Source organism: Bombus pascuorum, chromosome 4, assembly GCF_905332965.1.
Source record: "Bombus pascuorum chromosome 4, iyBomPasc1.1, whole genome shotgun sequence".
NCBI lineage: Eukaryota > Metazoa > Arthropoda > Insecta > Hymenoptera > Apidae > Bombus > Bombus pascuorum.
Window position 1 is genome coordinate 8,028,245 of NC_083491.1, and position 23,224 is coordinate 8,051,468.

Sequence of the window (23,224 nt, forward strand, 5' to 3'; positions counted from 1 at the left end):
TTTGCTGAAACCACCTGCATATTTTTAATAATAGCAAAAATAAAAAGACCCTGAAATCAATCATTTCGACGAGTCTGGCAGCTTTAGTATAACGTCAAACACGTGTTTTATTAATTAAATCTTTTAACAATTTGGATCGATCGACACATATTTTAATACTTACGTTCAGCAATATACGCGCACATGTACTCTGAAACGAACCTTTTTTAACAAACCTGTTCTTTCGTCGTTTGTTCAATTAATTAAATAAATTACTCATAACTCTATAAGTGACTTATAATATATTCTAAGTTAGATGTAAAAAGGAAATATCGTTACCACAGTGATAATCATTTCGTAATACAAAGAGCTACATATTATTTAGAAGATCGAATACACAGCGTAAAAGAATATTTTCTCTGTCTAAATGAAGCGTGAAAAATCCATTAAACAATCCCTTCTTACAAACACAATTTCACGAAATTTCGTCTCTGAAGCGTTCAGTGTCTCTAATCCAGCCAGCTGTTGGAGGGCATCGAAAATCGAAATTTCTCAATCGTTTGCAGTGCCGATTCGCACCAACGTTCCCACCAAGGTGATATTAATTCTGAGACAGGCGGTGATTCGATTCGACTCAGCTTCCCAACGGACCAACGTGCTGGGTCCAACATCGTAAATGTGCGAGCGGAAAATTTGATGGCCATACTTAAACGTTTTACGCTCTCCTAAACTCGACGAATTCCGCTCTGTGCACGGATTTCCTGTTCCAAGGTTCGACGCGGCAACCGCGGGTCTTCTGATAGCCTGGCACTCTTAGTTTCAAACGTTATTACAAACTGGAAACGATAGACCAGCTAGCGACCGGGTCCCTTGTGTCGAGATATTGTCTGGCTCGCCTCAACTTAAACGTTTCCTTCGTATCGCGCCCGGTCCCGCTGTAAAACCGAGTGATTTCGATAATGGAAAATTTGATAAAGCTATGCTGAGTTTTATGTTCCTCGTGGAAGCGATATTTTTCTGCTTTGTCGAGATGGTTAAGCAGATCGATCGTGCACATCGCTTTCGGTTAGATCCGCAAAATCCAAGCGAAATTGCTAACTGAGGAATGTCCATGAACTTTCCTCCGATGTGTTTTTAATCTCCAGAAGTCGAAGTTTCATGCAACGTGTGATTCTCCGTAAAATCGTAGTTACATAAAGGGTGTTTCGGTAATACAGCGATTACGCAACTTTGATTGACAAGAAACAATTAAATTTAACAAACTAATTAAATATAAGCGCTTTTGGTATCTGGTTTCCTCCGGCATAGTAAAACCTGGATTGCTCGAGTTTATTAGTTGTGAAAAATTAGTTTCGTATAGCATGTGATAGTTTATTGCACCTTGTTACTTATCTGTGTCCGAAAGATTATCTTTCTGAGTTGCAAATATTCTTTAAAATTAGTAGATCCGCAGGATTATTCGTTTGATCAATTTCGTCGAACTTTATCAAATTTTGAACCCTGCAGCTTTGTAAAAGGGAAAAGGGACAGGCGGTGGCTGTGAAATCGATAGCCCCTGACTTGGTAGACTGAAAATTGAATTCGTTTCGGCCTGCCCTAGATTTTTAAAAGTTCGTATCTCGCGTTTGGTATGGTTCTTGCGTAAAATAAAAATATTCCAGCTGTCAAACGTAGGAAACGACTGATAATATTGGCGCGTTAAAAAATGTAACAAAATTATCGCTTCCCTTTCTATCGACAATTACTTTTCATTATATGAAATATATTCAGGAAATGACGAAACGTATCTCATAGTAAGAATCCTTTATTTCATATACTTTTTCAAAATACGTTTTGTCAAGATCCATACGTGTTAAGTTTCCTAGGGACAAGAAAAAATGTCAAAGCGAAAGAGGTTGTTATAAAATGTAAACAAATTTTACCTTCCACGTGCTTTTAATCTTTAGAAGTTGAAGTTTTATAGATTGTACGATTTTCTGTAAAATTTCAATTACATAAAGGGCGTTCCAGTAATACACAGATGAATACAGCGATTAAGCAGCTTTTCTAATTAAACTTATAATTGTTGCGAAAGGTTTAATTAAATCTTCATTTGCTATACGCACGAAACTGGTAAAGTAAAAGGAGTAAAATGACGTTCGTGTTGTTCCATGTCGAAAATATGGACGGAAAATAAAGTTCCATTAAGCTCGCGCTACTTCTCCTGCGTTGTAGCATTTCACTTTGCGAAATGCAAATACCTTCGCACCAGCGTAAAATGAAACGAAATCAGAGCCTTTTAATGTTTTACGATATTCATCTACATTTGCAGGTAGATTACAAATAACAATTTTTCATGTTTCAAATTCTAATTTCCTATATTTCAATGTTCTAAATACCAATGCTCAAGTTGGACATTCTACTATTTCCGTGGTTGGAATAAAAAACTTTTATCATCAAACTTCCAATTGCATACACACGCCGAATTTGAATTTTCTGCATTTAAATTTCCCACATTTCAATTTTATTTAAATTCCATAGGCAAAATTGAAATTCTGTTAATATCAACTTCGTTGATAGCAACGATTATTAAAAAATACCTTTTACATCTCAACGCTCTGAACTACGAGAGAACGTATTATATTCGCTACGGTACATTGCCTTAACACAAACACGCGAACCTATTCAAATCGATGTCCTCAACCCCCTATATCCATCGAAGCGTTCTAATCCAATCTGAGGAACAAATTCTCGTCGTTGTTCACGAGTTTATAAGAAGCAGACATTTAGTAGACACGTTGTTTAACTTGCTAACTGGGTCGTCCCTTAATTGCGAACTTTTATAATCACGAAATTGCAAGTTAACAAAAGCAAGTTAAAGTTGGAGATTTTCAAATAACATGCAAAATAACCTGTAAAGGAAAAAGGGCGATTTATGGGTGAAAATTAATTTCAAAATTAACTGCAAAAAAATTGATGTAAAATTATAGACGTGTCTCATACAGTAGAAATTAATAAAAGGTCAGTAGATTTTGTAAAAATTTTCATATTATATAGTATTATCCTGTTAGTTTCAAAAGGATTGAAGAAAATATCGAGACGATGGGTACCGAATTTCTATGCTTCTTCGAGAGATTATTTCTCTCTTTGTCGATCCTGAATTTAGTAGTTCGTCCCATTAATAGCAGTGACCATGTGATTCGCACAAATATTGGCTCTTTCGTGACCCACGTTCCTCGCTTTTCCGACCGCTTTTGCTCTCTGCTTTCCTGAACGAAGGCATTTCGTGTGTATGAAACAATCCGATTACACGTTGTCCATGTTTGGAAGGGTTGATACACATCGAGAGATTCACGTTGTTGGTTGTGTGATAGGATTAAATAGTTTGAAGGATTGATTTTTGATTCTTATGCAAAATTATTGAACGAGCGTATACATTTTCGTACTTAGAATCTATTTAATAGAAATTCTTCGTTTTAGAAGTGTCTAAAAATTCTATCTTTACTTGTGATATTCTAATTAGTAACTAAATATGAAATTATAAGAATTTCACAGATCTTCGCTGTGAATCTTCCTAATTTTTCAATTGACTCGATAGCCACGTGGCTTGAATCGATATTTTCAAGTGTCTACGTAAATCTGCGAAAGTCTTCCTCGTTTTTTAGTTGAAGAGGATGTTGCGGTTAAATGGAAAGAATCAATATAAACAACTTTTGATTGCGCTAGCCGCGATTAAACGTACTTGTCTTTGAGAAAAAGTACGTGAAATGGAACTCTGAGAAATTGCCAGAAACCGCTTCGTTAGAAAGCTCCCCTTAAATAACGTTTCTTTCGAAGAAACAAAATGCCTCCCTTATAAAGCGTCTGCATCTTTCCTCTTTTTCTTATCGATGAGATTACATGAGATTTTTTAAACGAATAATTATAACGCAAATATTACTATTAACTGGCGAAAGTTGAACTTCCGATTTATATAAATCACGTTGAACATTTAACGATATATAAAATTTAACGTAAATAGAGTTTAAGCGAGAAAAGACGATGCGTATTGTGTCATTAACATCCCGATTAACTAACCATAATGGAAACGTCGTTAATAAAAAGAAAAACGTACAGGATGTGTTTTAGAATAGAATGAAATCGTTTCGCTGAAATATAATCTGAAATCGAATCATAGCGATTTAAGTTAGTCCAATGTTATTTTTCATAAAATAATATTCCGCGTTGATTATTACAAAAAAAAATTAGTATATTTTTTCAAGGCGTGAAAACACAGAGAAAAGAAAGCTACACTACAGTTTAATAAATTATGGAACTAACGAGATAATATTTATTTAAATAATAAAATAGTAAGTAATTTAATACAAAATACAAATTCTCAAAGATTTAACTTAAATCACTATGATTATCAGTGCGGAAAATATCGCCCACTTCTTTAAACACCCTGTATTAATTGACGAACGAACAGGCGCATACTTAAAGAATTTTTAATTAACGAACGTAATTTGGCGAATGGTTCGGCCATATCTTTAAGACTGCAGTTGCAATGAATTCCGGTTTTATATCGTTCGAAACTTTCGCAAGCTTCCGCTTTAATATTCTCATCTGATGGTGTCATTTACCCGTCCAGTTTTTGCTCGTAAACTTTCGTCGATTAGCGACGTTTCCATTACGGCTTTTTAGAACGAGCGCCACTCGTTCGACATCTAAAATCGCGAAAGCACGATTATACGGTCGCGTTTTGCGATTTCGGTTCGTGTACAGGTTATTACGACACGCAGTTTCACATCGGAAGAACTAGCCGGGTTACTTTGGCCTATTAACGAATCGGCAAAAGTTATTATTAAGTTGTTTCATAAGTTGCGCCGTTCTTTGCTGCCGAGCAAATTTTCAGAATTAAATTTAGAATTCCGAATATAGCGTGATAGAATGAAAGTGCGAAGCGTAATCTGGAATTCTATCGCGAAGTTACCCGCGAAAACGTGACGTTACGCTTAAAAAAGTGTCTAAAAAAACATTAAAAAAAAGAGAGAGAGAGAGAGAATTAAAAATGCACAGCAGTGCTCTGTGTTCGAAATTACTATTTTCTTAATTGTGTCGGATCTTTAATCAGAAAAATTGGCAACGTGCTGAAAGAATGGCGAGCGAAGGATATAAATTTGATAAGAAAAGAAAGGAAAAAATTGAGATAAAAATAAGGTAACAGTGGAACTAAAAATATTCGTCGGAACATATGGAAAAATATATTTGAATTTATGGAGTAAGGAGGGAATGTTATACTCTTAAAGGGAATACCAGACAGAAGAGATTCTGCCACTTAATTAACGTTAACAATGTAAAAACGAACGACGTGAAAATCAATCAAATTTCACAAACGTGACTCGTGATATTCTAAATTTTCCAAAGTTTTCGTAATTCCTAAAAATGTAAGATTTTGCCAATTTTTTAACCAGATCTTGGAGAGATTTAAGGATAGACGTTAAGCATTGTTGGAGGAAGTTAGTTGGTTAGTTGGCAAGCTCGTTGGTTTAAAGTAATCGAACGGTAACTGTGGTTAACTGTACTTTTCAGTACTTGTATCTAGCAGCCATGTAAAAGTTTGTACGGTAAAAAATTCGAGGATATTTAAGCGTTGCGCCGAGGACCTTCCATTTTGAGAGTTTTCTATCGGTTACGTTAGGTTTAAGCGAATTTACAAAACAATTATGAAGAAACTTGAATTGTATAAATATATGCATATCTGTGGAATAATAGATATACGAAAATGTGGTTATGGAATAAATAATTTTCAAGATGAAAATAGTTGGCTCAAGTTTAAAAGCTTTCGACTGGAAGTCTGCAGGTACTTTGGAAAATTGATTAAGAATCGTTGAAGTATTTACGAATGCCGCACCGACCAGATTATAACGAAAATCGAACTGGATGAGATTAATCGCTTTCTCGATAATTCGAACTTTATTTTATTTTAGTACACCGGAGATTAAAAATCAAACATTTTTTAGAAACATATAAAATGAAAATGTACGTTTTCAATGAATGACTAGAAATCGATTAAATCGATTAAAAATTCGAAGAATCCTTATTTTTAAAACAAGCAATTAAAATTTAAGTTTCGTTCCAGAAAAAAGAAAGAAATACTTGGAAAACAATTAGCACACTTCCAAAAATCCTAATCGTAATTCCACCAAAGTAAATCAGAGTTCACTACCTACACAAAATTCATCCTTTCCTCATTGTTCACAATATTTCCCTCGGTTTTTCACTGAAGACGAAATTTTGTCGAAGAACATGCGTAAACGATGGTTGAGTCGCGAAAATTCACAAGAATCCGAGAAGCAGTTGCTACTGGAGAGATGTGTACGAGAAAGTACTTATATATGTATGTATATAATTTTAGCGTGTATCACGACCGGCTCACGTGTAGTCGAGGCTCAACGATCAGACTCAAATAGGATTACTCGTGGCGCGTTGCCCGATAGATCGTGTGCAAACTTCTCCGTACATGATGTCGATAACCAGACGGCATAACGTGACGGTATAGTTGTGTTCACGCGGCACGGATTATCAGAAACGGCGGCGCCGTGGCAGAGCACCGCTTTCGAATAACTCTGGCTCGAGTGAAATATTCAATCGAGTCCGATACTCTATGTACACCGTCATTCCCTAGCCCTTGTTAACGATCGATCGCGTTTTACCATGCAGCTAGAACAGTTTTCCTTGCGACTAACGTCGTTGTTTACCATTTGAGATTAGCTCAGCTCGTGAGCGTGGTTGAGCGTTAGAGATTAGTGCAACCTGCGATCACGAAAAATGCACGAAGAAGGTTATTCCGTAGGAGTATGGGGCAGAAATAGTTTACAGTTTATGAATATCGTTTGGCAATTTTATGCACAGTGTTGTGTGGTTAGAGTTTGCTGAATCACCATTTGGACAGGGGTGATATTACTTTGAGAAGTGTGATCAATTTCGTTGAGGCATTTTCTTCTCGGGTTATGGGGATGTTGGGAATTAAAGGAGAGAAAATTTCGGGAAATGGTAAAAGGAGAAGTTGAATTAAGTTTTATGATTGCTATAACTGGTCAGAGCATCTAGGATATTTCTTATGCATTGTAGAATCGAATTAAGATAATCAACAGGTTTCATCTGTTCGAATCTGACACTCCGGACATTAATCCTTTTTCAATCTCTTGGAACCTCACAGACTACGTTCAGATTGAAAAGAGTGTATCCACCGTTAACAGGCAAAGTGTAAAGACCAGGCCTGACCAACTTGCAATTCATTAGATTCCTTGTATAATATTGCAGTATTTTTACCTTTTATACACACCAGTTTCCATATAGTTTGTAATCCTCTGTTAAACTGAATTCGAAATTCTATTTCATTCGATCTTCCTTTATTCGTGATATATAAAACGTACTTTTTTACATCACGCGTTACTCGATAAAACACCAACGTAGACATTCAACTCGGGAAATATGCAAGTAACTGAAAATTCTAAACTCCTTTCGAAACTAACTTACGGAGTTTCTGATGTAGACTACGAATCATTTGGAATAGAATGTCGAATATTGCTTAGACCTCGACGATCATTGCTACGATTTAAGATCGTACAATTTACCAAATGTTTAAGATCCGTCGACTCGTCACTCGAACCAATCACACAAATCCTCCTGCCTGAATATGTTCCTCGATATATGTTTTCCACGAAATCCTCCACACCACAAGAATACACGAGTTATCCAAGGAACAAGAAGCAGGTGAACGAAAACCGAGAAAACGCCAGCCACTTATACCTTGAGCCACACCGGAGGACTTATCACCATATTTCAACGATTCTACGGCCGAGACGATAATTCTTTCGGTATCGATCATCGTCTAGCGCAATCATAACTTTGCCACGTGCTCGCCAGAAGGATTACAGGCGTACGGAAGCCGGGCATCGTTCTCAGGTAATCCCTCGATAATATCGGCAAACGTTCGAGCATTTTTCCTCACCGACTGTGTCTATGGTTGCGTCGCTATGAAACGTGAGTATCCCATCTCGGCACGTTTGCCGAGGCTTCTGTATCCTGGAGAGATGCTGCGAGAGGGATGACGCTTGTACGCGCGTGAATGAAGTGTTGAGAGTTGAGAGCCTCTTTGTTTGCTGCTTCCATGTACACATTGCCCGCTTTCACACAACTACGCTACGTATCTGTATTATACACAGACTTACGAATGTATTTGAACTTTTGTAGAAAAACTTTTATGAGTATATCGTATCCCTTATGCGAAACATTTTGAAATTTGGAAATTTTCTTCACGCTGTTATGTTACCAGACTTGGCTGTTGTAATTATACTGGAAAAAGTTTGACATAAATTTGGAAGTAAAGAAATCATAAGATATTTGGTATACATTGGTCTCTCAGTTTATGCGGCACCTTTTTTACGCGGTAAATTATAACATAATTTTCGCGGTAGATTTTATGCGCGCCTTTAATTCACGCAGCCGGAAACATCATTATTTTTTTTTGTTAAGCAATTTGAAATAAATAAGTGTTTCTTTTGTACTGGCAGACTTTACGCGAATTTCATTCCACGTGGAGCGGATACTCCGTAAATTAAGCGACTAGCGTATATATTTCGTAGAGATGGCAAAATTACATTTAAACGGACAATTATATCGCAATATTCGGTGGGACCATATTAACAATAATTGTCGTGTGTTTATTCATACTGTATATTATGTTTTTACTAAATATATGTTTGCAATAAGTGATGCGTAATTTCTGTATATATTTTTTGGTTGACTTTAAATGTTGCCAATATAGTCGTGATAGTCGTGTATCGTTACTAATAAAATTTGAAAACGTTTCGTGTAACATACGTAGACATAAAAGTTTTCCATGGTAAGTGTTCATATAAATTCGTGAACCATTGTCACTTGCCCTCTCGATAATACAAAGATGTAGATGGTAAAATTCTTCCCTTAACTTGTAGACAAATTTCTATCGTAAATGTGACGTTATCACATTGGTTAACTCGGTGAATTTCGTGAGCTTGATTAGGAAGCTTCTTCCTGCCTTTATTATTGTCATTACAAGCTTAGAAACCTGAAGCTTGGAACGTTCTAATTGGGTTTCTCGTTGAGAAATGGTTCTAAACGACCAAAATTTGTAAACTCTACAGTTGTTATACCTTGTTACACGTTATAAGAGACTAAGAGTTTTCTTCCAGGAACAGTGCCTGTTTTATCAAGCACTGATAATTTTAAGTGCTGCAAGAATTCAAGCTAGAAGATGGACGTTTAAACGAGAATTTTATCAGCTTTTCGTCCGAAAACTGACCGGAAACCTACCTTTAACACCTTGACTGTTCTGTTATACGTTTCCATATTACACGAAAAGATGTTACGCGCTAATTCTCTAAAAAGTCGAAATGCCTTTAAACATGTCGAATCGAGTCGTTAGTAACTCGTTATTGTAATTCGTAGGTGATCAGTTAAATGAAAGTGGCGCGCACCGATGCAAATAAACCAACAATAGAATGTTTGCAACCTATCCTATCAAAAGAATGTAGAACAAATTCTACGCCGTCTTGTCTTTTCACATGCACACGGATTATCCTCTAATTGATAGCACTCGCTACATTATGCAAGGCGTTCTGTATACCTTGCAAGTACATCTTACATAACAGTCAAAGTATTAAACTTATGATATTTCCAAAAATTCTTCGCCTACTTCGCGAACTATCGAGAGCGAGCAAGCAGACAGAAATACATACACACCAAACGCTGAAACAAGAATAAAAAAAAATCAGAACTATCAAGAATCAAAAACAAAAAAAAAAAAAAAAAGATAGAGAAGCGATGGTTTGAAAGGAAGCAAAATCGAAATGACGGCGTGTTGGGTTTTCAGGTATGGTGCCCAACGTGCCGGTCGGTCTTTCTTATCACGAGATGTTCGCCGTGTCGCTCGGCTCGCCGGCGCTGTGGAGATGCCGAGCCTGCGGCAAACAGGTGACCAACCGTTGGCACCACTTCCACATACACACCGCCCAAAGGTCCTTGTGCCCGTATTGCCCGGCTACATACAGCAGGATCGACACCCTCCGCTCGCACATACGCACCAAGCACAGGGAGATAGTGTTCGCCAAAGGGTCCTTATAGAGGACGCTGATTGCCCCGCGAAGGAAGAGGCCACCGCCACTTCCGCCTCCTCGTCTCTTCGACGACAGGCCTATCGCGCCTTTCTTCGGATTTGGGCTGCCCTGACCGAGCATTGACGCTCGATTTTTGAACCCTTATCTACGCGGAGAACGCATACAGCACTTTTAAACCAGACCTTCGACCGATATTTTTCCATTTTTTATCTCTCCGGTTTTCCCCGAAGAGAATCGAAATGTCCTTCGTTTGGAAAAATTCGTGGTTCGCTCTAGTACGATTGCTTTGATATTTTCCACGTCTGACTTTTACTTTTTCCAATGTAATTCGCGTATTATTGTCGTTGAGTGTCGGTAATGGCGCCTTGACGGGTTCTTGGAGTTCTGAAGGCTTCGAAGCGAAGTACGAGTTTTCGAGTATAAACACGACGATAGTGGTACGAGATATATATATATATATATATATATATATATATATATATATATATTTCAAAGTTATGGAGAGAGGGGAAGATTTTCACGCGAGGATGAGTGGTAATGCTATTCGGAGGATTCTCGCGTTTCAAGACCACGAGATGGAGAATTCGAGAGTTGGTTCGAGGGGGCTTGAAATGGTAGAATCGTCGAGTGGATGGCTATGCAACGATATTCGACTACCAAATTCCTGCTATTACTCTTTAGTATTTAGCTCGTTCGTCGCGTGTGCAAATATTATCGGTGATGGGACGAGGTATATACTTGTAGTAAATGTTTGAAGAATTTATTGGAACGCGTGTCGTTTGGAAATTTAGAGATTGAGTGGAAATTGATCATGAACTTGGTGAATTTATACCGAGATATCGTTTTATCTGTAAATAGAGTCGCATATAAGAGCTTCACGAGAAGGTTAACGTTAAAAAGATATCGTGATTTTAATTTAGAAAAAAGAAACTGAAGCGTTAAATTAAACTGATTCATTTCGTTCCATCGCTGGTTTCTACCGTTTACAATTTCCACGCTGCGCTTCCTTCGAGGCACTTCAGCAACTCAAAGCTCCAAAAATGTTCAAGAAGCCTCGGGTGTTTAAAGATAACTTTAGTCGATTTTAGGCTTTTGGCAAGCTCGCGAAGGTTTCCTGAATTGATCAAACCTTCTATCAAGACGAGTGATTCAAGATTTCTATTTTCCACAAACAGAAAATAGCACAGTCGAGTGTCTGGACATCTCGAACTAGTTTTCCTTCGAGATATTTAGGTTCACGTTGGGGACAGTTTCTTACGAAAAGGCATAAAGAAAGACGCAGTTCGCGGGGTAAATTCATGCAACGAATGATTTCTAATAGGTATGTTGAACGTTTCGTCAACTTCTCACTGCGACGTCTCTCCGATCGTCGGCGTGATCGCGTATAACCGAAGAGGAGGCTGAACTTGGACGAAGAACGATCAAACCAAGAGAAACCAAAAAAAAAAAAAAAAAAAAGAAGCGGAATAACCGGAAAGAAGAAGAAAGAAGAAAACACATTGATGGAAGCTGGCACGGAGTCCGAATTTTTGCGAGGACAATCGATCGATGATAGCGTTTCGAATGGTCTCCTCTGGGACAAAACGGTGCGGTGTTATTCTCGTTTCTTGAGTGGTATCGATTGTACCTCTTCGCGTGTAGACGATCGTACAAATCGGGAGACACCGAAACTCGCTAGGATTCGTGTAAATAGTAAACGAAGTTTCTGTAGACTGGCTCGGTTGGACTGGACGGTGGTCGCGCGTGGATCGATCGATCGTCGATCGATCACTTTTGTTTCCCCACCGTTTTTGATTCTCTTAGTCGCGTTCGATCCTCCTTCTCTTTCCTCTTCAACTTCTGCGTCGATACCCCTAACTTTGGAACGTTCATCGTATTGTACGATCGTTCGAAGACGGAGCGAAAGATCGACGAGCAAAGGATCTACGAGATCAACGATTTTGATAGAGAGTGTCTGTGAAAACAAAAAAAAAAAAAAAAAAAAGACAACAAGAGAGAATAAAAGTAGAAGAGAAAGAGGATAGATGTGACGAATGAATGTCCAACGAGCTTGAAAATTAAACGGTCTAATTCTTTACGCAATGGAAGGCTGAAACGCGCGCTGTGATTAATGAACACCGAAAACTCAAAGGGTACTACGAATTATGATTGCGGTCCGTTTAATCGCTGTTACGTGTATCTTAATGTTGTTCGTTTCGTTTTGAGCTGGCACGAGACAGCTCGGTTCTACAATCAAACGACAGAAGCAAATTTACAGACGAGAGAAGAGAAAAGATATATCTCTTCTCGAGTGTTGTTAGGTGTCGACAGTATTCGCGTACGTGTGTGCGATGTCCCTGAGCAACAATACGGAGCTGTACATAATTTGGAGAGGAACGGGTGTGTATTCGAGGCGATATCCTGTTCGGATTTCTTTTCGTCAAACTCTAGAAAATATGGATTTTGACGAGGATTCTTATACTTGTTCGTCGATACTTGCTCTCGAATCGACCTCGTTGTCCTCTCCATCGATACGTGTAATTACATTTCTCTTTGGACCAATACTCTTCGTCTATTAAAGTAATCGTTGTCGAGGCTCGTTAAAGTACCTAAAAACGAAGAAAAACAAACACAAGTACACACAAGTCTCTCGTCGGTGTAAGGATCTTCGAGCGTGTGGTTCCTAAGTTAACTCGTAGAGGGTCGAGTGAAGCTCGAGTCAAGTCAGCGTGGAAACTTATGTGATACCGTATTAAGGGCCGATAAGTTAAGCTTTTACTTTTGCGTATTGCGTGTTGTGATGTGGCAGAGAAAACGTGTTTCTACGAAGCGCGCGGAACGGAAACGTCGATGATGTTTCAAGTGGCAGTCGAAGCGGAAGCCACGTACGTCACCGCGTATACTTAGCTCCTTTTGTTTTTATGTATGATACAGTAGAACTCTATTTATCAATTAATTAAACGAAATTTTAGATCTAATTAATTCTCTAATCTGATTATTAATCAATGAAACTAAATCCAGAAATCGTTTCGATTGAACTTGTATGAACTTTGAACGACAAATGCTGGATCGATTCTGTTATATTTATACGTTATTATCGTATCGAATTACAAAAAGTATTTGCACATATCTTTATTCTCTAACGAGGTATCGATTTTTACAGTCGCATGAAAGTACTACAATTAATAATATCAATCTTTTTTCGTCGTATGAAGATACTATTAATAAATAATACTTGGACCTAATTAATTAGTACGTAAATGCTATAATAAAAAATGTGCAAATAATTTTTGTAGTCACTGTATAACGCACATGTATTTCAAAAGTATCATAACTCGGAATAATTCTCTCCTGTATTAGGAAAACGTCAAAATTGTCAAAGAGGAAATTCAGAGGCTAACAGTGAAACATTACAAACATTTGACTATTATCTCGTAGAATCTATTTTCTATTTTCCAACGTTATATGTTTACTAGATCATTCTTTTAATAATTCATAGAGTCATGTCACTTTTGAAATACTACACGAAAAGTTCTTCTAAAAAAAATTGATTTATTTAGAATTTCTCCTACGTACGAGCCATTCAGAAGTTACGTCGATCAACTACATAAATGGGAAAGTAGAGAAATTACGAACTTTATTCTAAAAAATTTCCCTGCAAATACACATCCATTTATATCATTTCCTTGATAAACAGATTTATGAAAGTAAACAACCTGTTCCTGAGAAAGATCCTTGCTAACGAAATTATAAAACGAACAGTTGATCGGTTTCGCTTCTAGACAGCTCGTATAACAAACTATTTCTTCGTTGACGGACTTAGATAAATGGAATTCCACTGTACAGAGACTCTCGTCATATTTATTCTCAAATTTAGCTCCGTTGTGAAGGTGAAATATAACTACCCTCGAGAACTATTCTGGAATCATCCGAGTGATTAGTATACACGTTGTCGCGTGGTTACTTCCGCTTCCGAGTCCGCGATGAGCGCTCGATTCGGAGTTCCTCGTTTCGACGACGTGGCCAGCTGATCGAAATCGTTCCGCCCTGTGCTTTACGATCACTGTAAATGCAAAAAAAAAAAGAAAAAAATTGTGATCGAGACGAGCTGTCATCGCAATGACAAAAATAGAAGGTTGTGACGTTCGTTGGATGGACGCGGTATCGTCGAGTGGAACTCGTGCACACGACCAAAATGGAAGTAGAGTATACATGCATACGATACACGTACACTGAGACAGAAAGGCGTACACATAGAACAGGACACGAACACACATTACCTATAACGTATAAATATAAATATGGAACTATATATAGATAGGTAGATAGATATATACGTGTACACATCCACGTGTCGGCGGCCTGGCGCGTCTGAAATCGCGAGTTCGAGCAAAGACAGTGTTTGACTGCCCCGGATTTATCGACCGTTCCTCGATCGATATCACGAAGAAAGGTGTCGAGAAGCAAATATCCCTGTTTCGTCCCACGACTACCGTAGACAACGGAGTAACTGAAGAACCGAGTTTCAACGCTCCAACAACTAGGTAAAGTTTCAACAATTTCCAGATGCATTACGTTCATATCCTTTGAGATTACACGTCGATGGATTTTTCTGTCGATTCGTTTTTTTTTTTTTTTTTATTTCTTGCGTATTACACGCGATATTATATTTCTTCCTCCTTAAAGTTGAATAATTATTGATATCGATACGTGTAAATTATTCTGAGTCTTGAAATTATAGACCTACGTGTGATTTCAAGATCGTGCGTATCGTGATGTAGATTTGATGGTGGTTTTAAATTGTCTTTGATATCGATTTGGATTTTTCTAGAGTTTAATTATCGCCGATATTGACATTACTTTGTAAATAATTTTTATTACGGAAGTTTTGGATATTGTTATTAGTAATCAACGAAATACTAGTAATTAATGACGATTTTAAAGTAACGAAGTCTATTTATAGGATTTATGGGATTGATATTATTGTTTCCTAATGTTTATATTAATATTTTTCGTGCTAGTGTTGGGATATCGTCTCAAGATATGATATCAGCATCTGTGGATTATAGATTGATTTGATTTTGTAGAAGTCTTATTTATGTTAATATTTTTCAAGTTCAAATTGCGATGTTTATAAAAAAATATTGATACCAGTATTCGTCAATCAGCTTTAATTTGAAAGATTGCTCGTTATTATGAAAACATAAGACAACTTCAGCCACTTTAAATAGAAACAGGACCTATTCTGCGTCTTTTAACTATTCTGTTATATAATGTCCACAAAGAGCATTGAAAGATGGTAAGCTCGAACTTTAGAAGCACGAATTATTCATTCGAATGAAACAAAATGTGATTAAGAAACGTGGGTCGTAAAGTGCTTTCTCTTAAATGAAACATTTTCTTGTGACTTGTAGTAGAACCTATACGAAATATATTTTGAGATAAAATTAATGGATTAGCTCTGATAAATGCAAAGTAAAAATTAATGACTCTAAATGAGGTATAGCATTTCATAAAAACGCATACTTAAATGTATGAAATTTGAAATAAAAAAAAAAAAACCTATAAATCAAAATAACATTTTACAAACAAAAATGTATCACGAAGCTAAAGAAAAATAATTTTTTGAATCTACTTTTATTAATAATTCTGCTTTATTATTTGTATATGTAATTTCTGAAGCTTGGCATCAGCTTTCTGTCGGGTTAAAGTTCGCAGTTTTACTAATATCGACATAAACATCATATGAGGATCAGTTTAGTTTTAGAAAGTTGTACTTGTTTTGAACTAGAAATTGATGGATTGGTTCGAGCTCGATCCCTGGAAGTTTCAAAATTTCAAGACCCCGATGTCTCTCTGTAAACACTTTTTAATTAAAAAGTGATAAGATGATGATCGATGATACTGGTATTATCACGTTTGATTTTAGAACATGAACTTCTACATATTTTCGAATTAGAAACTAATAGATCGGTTCGTTTCACTTTCTCAAAGTCGGTTTTCTTTCAAAAGTCGGCGTTTTATTAAAGTTTTACACGTTACCTTTTACTACGAGGTAATAAAATAGTAATTTAAAGTTTCGTAGTTTCTACCACCTTCATTTCGCCACGTGTATTGCAATTTTACGATATTTTTATATTTATTATGCTTTATAATGGAAAATACGTGCAATAATGATAATCTACGTTTGAATTCTTCAAGTTTAATCTCATTACGTCGTATATTTTTATACTTTCTTTTCTGAATTCGTAGCTGTCACGCCGAAGATGATTGATAGCCACATTAAATATTCTCACGAAGTATAATAATATCAGCTTTAGGACACTTTTATATTTTAAATTTAGAATTAGTAAAAACTTAGCATTTTTAAGTAGACTCATCTTTTCTATTGAGATCTCGATAAGAAATGTGACGTTTATCAGAGAGTACTGCTACAAAGAAAATTTTTCTAATAAAAAGTTCAGATCTCACTGCGTGAAATGAATTTTACAGAGAAAGCTTCAAACAGTCATATCTTTTCATAAAGTTATAAAATTTGTAAGTTATAAAGTTATTTTAGTGATACAAAGCTATTTTCATAAAGTTTCGAAATGTAGAGTAAATAATAAAGATTCGATATAGGTTGAGAATGAAATTAAACAGGATATATTTTAATAAAAACGAAGAGGATCAACTCGCAAGTAAAAGAAATTCCACTTTATTACGATTAATTCGTCCGAGGAAAATTCATAAAAGTAATTGAGCATTATTCCTTCCAAGGGGGATGTTACTTTGCCCCTCAGACAAGCCAATTTTAGTATTTTTTATCATATTATTATTTATTATTATCCTTTTTTTCTTAATAACGTTCTCGGATATTTGTTATTAACAGAATCCAAGATGTTCGTGATAAAAAAGTTCCCTTTATCCTCGGAATGCTGCTTCGTCTCTTTATTCCGGCTACAAATTCATCTACCCTCACCCTTTGTCAAGTCTTTTGCTATTTATTCCTGCGTCAGTCTTCCTAGACGTAATTCATAATCGAACCCTTTTATCCTCTTAAAAGTAAAGTTACCCAATAATTGTCATATTTTTAATAAAAGATTCATCGTTGAAACGCGAAAGGGGAGAGCACTGAATTTGAATTTCAGCCCCAATTAAACTGAGAATTTTTCTTGACACGCGAAATTTCCGAACAATCAGACGCTGACAACTAAATTAAAACTTTGTTCCAACGATTTTTTTTCCCCTGATTTTTCCTTTTATACCCTACTCGCGACAAAGTTGACAATCGCCTCCCCCTCGTGGAAAATACGTGACTCTCGTTGATGATCGATTGTTTCTCGTTGTATTGTTTTTAAAATTCCGGCGACAATTTTTTCGTTGGATCTTTAATGGGTGGAAAGCTGTTCTGAATTAAAAATATTCGAAACTTCCGAAGCAAAGTTTTGCCATACCAAAGTGAATAGATCTGCGCGAATAGATTTTCAAGCGATTTCTGCTTGATGATATTTCTGAAACGATTCTCTTGTCTCAAATATAGGAAAATTTTTAGTAACTCTAGAATTGTAATTAGAATTTGACGTTCATCCCTACTTCTCGATAGCATTTGATCGTATCGCCGATTCCAAATAAGCCGTCTTCCAGAAATAAATTAAATTTTGTAAAAGTTTTTAGTAATTTTATTGCAAGAATACGTTGATAGAAGAGACGGAAATCTGCAGATATTAGAATTTCTTGACTGTTTGTATTTTTACAAAATTAATGAATTGTTATTGTTATAAAGAATTTGTTAATTTTGTGATATTATTTGTATTATTTATTTTCATTATCATTTGCTTTATCATTTGCATGATTTTCATTAACACGTTCAGTTTTACGTGCGATAATCATCTGATTATCGAAAATCATGATAAATATTTATCAAGCGTATACTCGAAATAGAATTAATTCATTTATATTTCGAATTATTTATATATATTCGAATTATGAAAAACACATTTTTGCAAATTTACAAATTGCAAAAACTTAAGAAACGCACATGCCTTTAAAGAAATTAAAAAATCAAAAATACTGTTGAGAGGTCGTGTAACATTTTTAGAAAAAAGGCTGTCCTTGAGAAGAACATTGAACATTCATCGGTTTTCGGATGAATGTAACAAGATAGATTAGACAGTAATTAAATAAAAAAAATATTGATACGAATTTTCTTCTACGTTAAAACGTTTGCACTCTAAAATTAATATTTATTTTTCATTTTCCTTTTTGTAGGAAGAACATTGACAAATTGGTAGCCGCGTTTCAATATTCAACAGAGTATTCTTTGTGTTGCTTCAATTTTAAATTTCAGTTTTTCTAGCAGAGAGATTTAATAGTATTGACACCAGACGTATTTTGATTTTTGACTCACGTCAGATTTCCATCAACGCATACATGCCATGCACATGACGGGATGCTTTCAGAAATTCACCAATCCAGTATTTGTAACGCATTATAAACGTTTTCCATCGATGCCGATGCCTGTGGCATCTATCTATTCACGATATATTTCTACGCACACACTTATCCTAGTAGAAACGAATATCAAATAAATCTCGCATGCGTTTTCTTTCTTTTTTTTTTTTTTTTTTAGAAAATTAAAAATAATTCTAGTGACACCGGTAAAAAGCTGCAGAGGCAAAATCAAGTTTTCTATTTACATTAAATTAAACGTATTTTTTAATTATCATATATAACATATAATCGTGTTTCCATAGTTTAAGAATTCAGTTTTATTTACACATGTTTATGCATTTACGAAAAGTTTAAATTTACTGAATGAATTCTAAATATGAAACGAAGAAAGGGTCTGAGACTTAGGAAGCATTTTTTAAAGTATACAGGGAGTGGCAAGACAAATAAATAGAAAATGTAAAATAAAACATAGTTTCGTTTGAACTCTCCTTTATAAAAATATATATATATATTATTATTTATATATATATAAATAAAGAAGGATAATTCTCGAACAGGCCTCTTTGAACGAAAAGGACGTATTCCACATTTTTTACTTATTTCCGCATCCGAAACGTCCTGCCACGCCTTGGATAAGAAATATTGCATAAATTTATATTTATTCGCTAAACTTTTTTCAATTGAATGGTTATGTTGATTTTTATTATTGTAAAACTGATTCTACGTATAAATCTTTCATTTTTGCACGTTTCATATTTTCTGACAAGACCGTGGCTTCTCCATTTTTCATATAGATATTTATAAATCTATTAAATCGTTCATTCAGAGACAAGCGTACAAAGTTTTTTAAATGTTTTCACGGGAAACGGGGTACCGGGATTTTAAATTATTAAAATTGCAGCTTCACGTTCCGACCATTTCTTATTGAAAGCCTGAATTAAATAACGATCGACATTAAGCAAACAATAATAAATATTAGAATGAGTTTTATTCACCGTTTCAAATGGTCAAAGAGTCGTTCGCTTGAATAACGTTGTTGCTCCATTAAACATAAAACATTTCCAATTTCCTGTGAATACTTTTCAATTGTTTTCGATGCACCTTCTTTCCTTTAAAATATGCTTTGTTTATGCGATAAAATGTTCGATATAGGATTTCTTTTTAACTAGTGACAAGTAATCGTTAAAATATCTATAACTTTCGATCATTAACAGACAGTTCGAAAGAATATTAAACAAACTTTATTCAGTTTAATAACACCATAAAACAGAATAAAGACGAAAATATTCCGAATATTTAAATAATTAATTAATAATAAGGTTTATGCATTTGTGTGAATTTTAAATATACACAAATCTGCACAACTTAAAATATTTCTATTTTGCAATAAAGCACCTTTCTCTTAGAATCTACATTTCATTTTCAAACTGATATCTAATTTTTGGTCGTATGAAAATACTACTAAGCGATACAAAATGTAATATACTTGGACCTAATAAATTAATGTATCATATAATAAATACTCTGGTGTGCAAATACCTTTTGCAATCACTAATACAAAATATTAAGTGTATATATATATATACACACACAGAACTAATAAAAAATATAGCACATATATAAAAATAAAATACTCGCTGTAGTATTTAGATTCCATTTACTCTTGGAGTAAAAACACGATTTTGCATAAATATTCACAGTCGATTCAGTAAAACTGGAACAAAATTTTATTGAAATAATGTTGAACACAGTGTTAGAAACACTCTTCTAAAAGAAAAAGCTCGGTTTTCTTCAGACAAGTAACCCACTCTGAAACTTTTAGCCGGCCACCGTGGCACAATTCAGATCCTCCAATACCAGAAAATTCACTCTCTTCCACACGGTGGCAACGTTTTAAAGACTTGGAATTCCATTTCACCGGTGTCTCGATCAACTACGAGTGTTTCGTACACTCGTTGTGCACGCCATTGACAACGAGATACGAAACGCAGTTTTTGGCGCATATGAAAGAGAGAGACACGTTCCTACGCGATTAAACGCGGTCGTTTAAAAGAAGAGGAGGTTCGATTTCTCGCGACAGGCCGTCGCCATCCGACCGAATTATTGCTCTCGATACCAAATGTTCCTTAAGTTGTTTCGCGAAAAACAAAAACAAAAAAAAAAAAAAACAAAAAATATAAGAAGGATGAAAAAATCGTTTCTGTACATAGTAACCGTGAATTGCAAACGCATACAACTCTCCTGAAGCACATTGTGACACAGCGCGAGAACGAGAGAATGCGAGAGCGAAAGAGACAGAAGAGAGAAAGAGAGATTGGATTATAACAAATTGTGATAACGCGAGTGAAGAACGGAAGTCGGTTCAGCACCTTTCGTAGGCAAAATTTCGCGGCTCCATGCTTGCGTTTGAAAATAGCACTATGATTGCGACAGATGAGTTCTCTGTACAAATTCTTACGGCAACTTGAGAAAACATAGAAATTTCCAAAATGCTGAAATACAAATAATTGGTAGAAATATATAAAACGTTTAAAACAGAATATTCCTTATAACACGTGGTAGGGAAAATAAATCTCCGTTCAAGTTCTATTTGTTTTTAATTATGTACCTACAAAAACATAGATTTGCACAAGCGTCCGCAATTTATTTCCGAGCGTATGCATTTCGGTTGTCGAACGTTTCGTCATCGAACCATGTATCCTCTGTAATCATAGTCTAATGAATATGATGAAAATATATCGCGAGTAAAATTCGATCCCTGAAGTCACGGAACCGACACGTTCTCGTCGCGACCTGCTAAAGGCCGGATTCATTGCACCACAACTCTATGTAATTGTATAAATATCATCGGTATCAAAAGTGTCAATATCTCGTGTTTCTTGATGGTACTTAAGATAAATCCGCAGCCCACTCGGGCAGCCGCGGCTGTTTGTTGATATTACTTCCGGATCCGGGGGTTGAAAGCTGCGATTCCGCTCCTCGAGACGATTTTTAAAAATGATTTCCGTGTCGACCGAGTATGTTTCAATCGCATAGATCGATGTTACTTAATGCTTGTCACACAGTCAATCTCCCATGGAGATTCGATCTGTTAAAAATGATATTAAAAATGTCGATGTGTTTTTAACAGTTTTCGGATCTGCGACTGTGTGTAGCGATTTTTCATGGGAAAGTGAATCGGAAATGTAGTGCAAGATTTTCTCATAGAAGATCCAGATTTTTGGTAAATTGACTATGAAAATTATTTAGAACACGCTGAAAACGTTGTTCACATTATCGATATATTTCTTAATTTCAATTTAATTTTGTTGCTTTTGTTGCCATCCACTTAAAGATTCTTCTGCTTCAATGACAAACATAGCGTTTAGTATCTTTACCAACAAATGGCAGTATTTTTAATGGTAGGTTATAGTAATCGTATATTAGAAATTAATTTTTAAATTACTAACGTCAATATCAAATTTGTCTCTTCAAGAGTCGTATTATAATCTTTTTTATTGATTTTCCTTATAAAACCATCCTTCTCGATCATTATACATGCATCGACTAAAGTTACGAACAGTGTATAAATTTCGAAAATTGGATATCTCGAAAGCAAAGTTTCCTACGAGAGAACTTTACTTCATTTCTGATGAATTCTTTCCGCAACTTCCATATCTATATAACATTGTTCGGTTCGTGGCAACAATTCCAAAGAAAACTTTGATAAAGTCATTTCAGAGCAGCATCGTCGTGAACAGTTTCGGCTCCTGGTGAAAGACCGTACTTTCTCGTGGCACGTTCCTTCCTTTTTTGGCCCGACCTGCGACTCGAGCTGAAAATCTTTTTTGTACATAAAGTCCGTGTTTGTGAGGGAGAGAGAGAAAGAGAGAAAAAGCGCGCGAGAGAGAGAGAGAGAGAGAGAAACAGAGGCTCCATGTGGGAGCCTGCCATGAAAGCGCTCCATGTGGTCGCAAGTCCTGGGCCGACCTTGCGTATAAACCAATTGCTCGTTTATATGCGATGTATTTTTGTGAACAGTATTGAAAGTGCTACTAAGCTGTACAGTCGTCATATGGTGAATGTATTATGATGTACCTATAATGTACATAGATATATTTAATTAAAGTGACTATGAATTTGTGTAAATCCTCTACTTTCTATTTTCACCCTCTGTCACAATTTAAAGGGGATGTTGCAACAAGAAGATAGTTCCACTTTATTTGAACGATATCATTTAATAATTAATATTGCTTACTTAATTAATAATGTAAAAAAAGTAATTCGAAGGATCTAAAAAATTGCAATTTGCAATCCAGAAAAGTCGCATCGCAGCATTTGAAAGTCGTATAGGCTCATAATCAATCGGTATTCGTAGTAATAAACTTTGACGCTTTTGAATATAAAACCTTTGAATATAAAGTCTACACTTCTTTTCCTCTTTCAATGGATGCAATTTAAATATTGGAGCTGTTTTCTTATTGCTGCGAACCCTTCAATTTTATTCGCAATATTAAAGCGTTATCGTCTTTTAAACGTGAAATTTGTTATATTTTCGAGATAATTAATTTCTTGGCGTGTAATACATAAAATACGTAGAATAGACATTTTTATTCTTCATTTTTCGTAATTTTGTTTAGTATCCGGAAATTCGTATCCATTCGTTTCCCAGATTTCTTATTTTGTATGAAATATACTTGGATTAAAAATACCATCTTTGCATCATTAATTAC

The 23,224-nt window shown here is 35.6% G+C and overlaps 1 protein-coding gene across 2 annotated transcripts in view; it reads left to right on the forward strand.

Annotated features, from left to right (window-relative positions):
* LOC132906579 (sex determination protein fruitless) overlaps positions 1–22,389 on the forward strand; it is an 83,530-nt gene extending 61,141 nt beyond the window's left edge. The window contains exons 5-6 of one of the 2 annotated variants that reach the window (XR_009658002.1): positions 9,857–10,365; positions 11,422–22,389. Coding sequence is in view for 1 of the 2 variants with exons in the window: in XM_060958893.1 (XP_060814876.1) it covers positions 9,857–10,107 (251 nt within the window). In the remaining variant the exon portion in view is untranslated. Of the gene's footprint in view, positions 1–9,856 lie in introns of both variants that reach the window. The other variant, XM_060958893.1, reaches the window with a different exon arrangement.
* Positions 22,390–23,224: the final 835 nt, after the last annotated feature.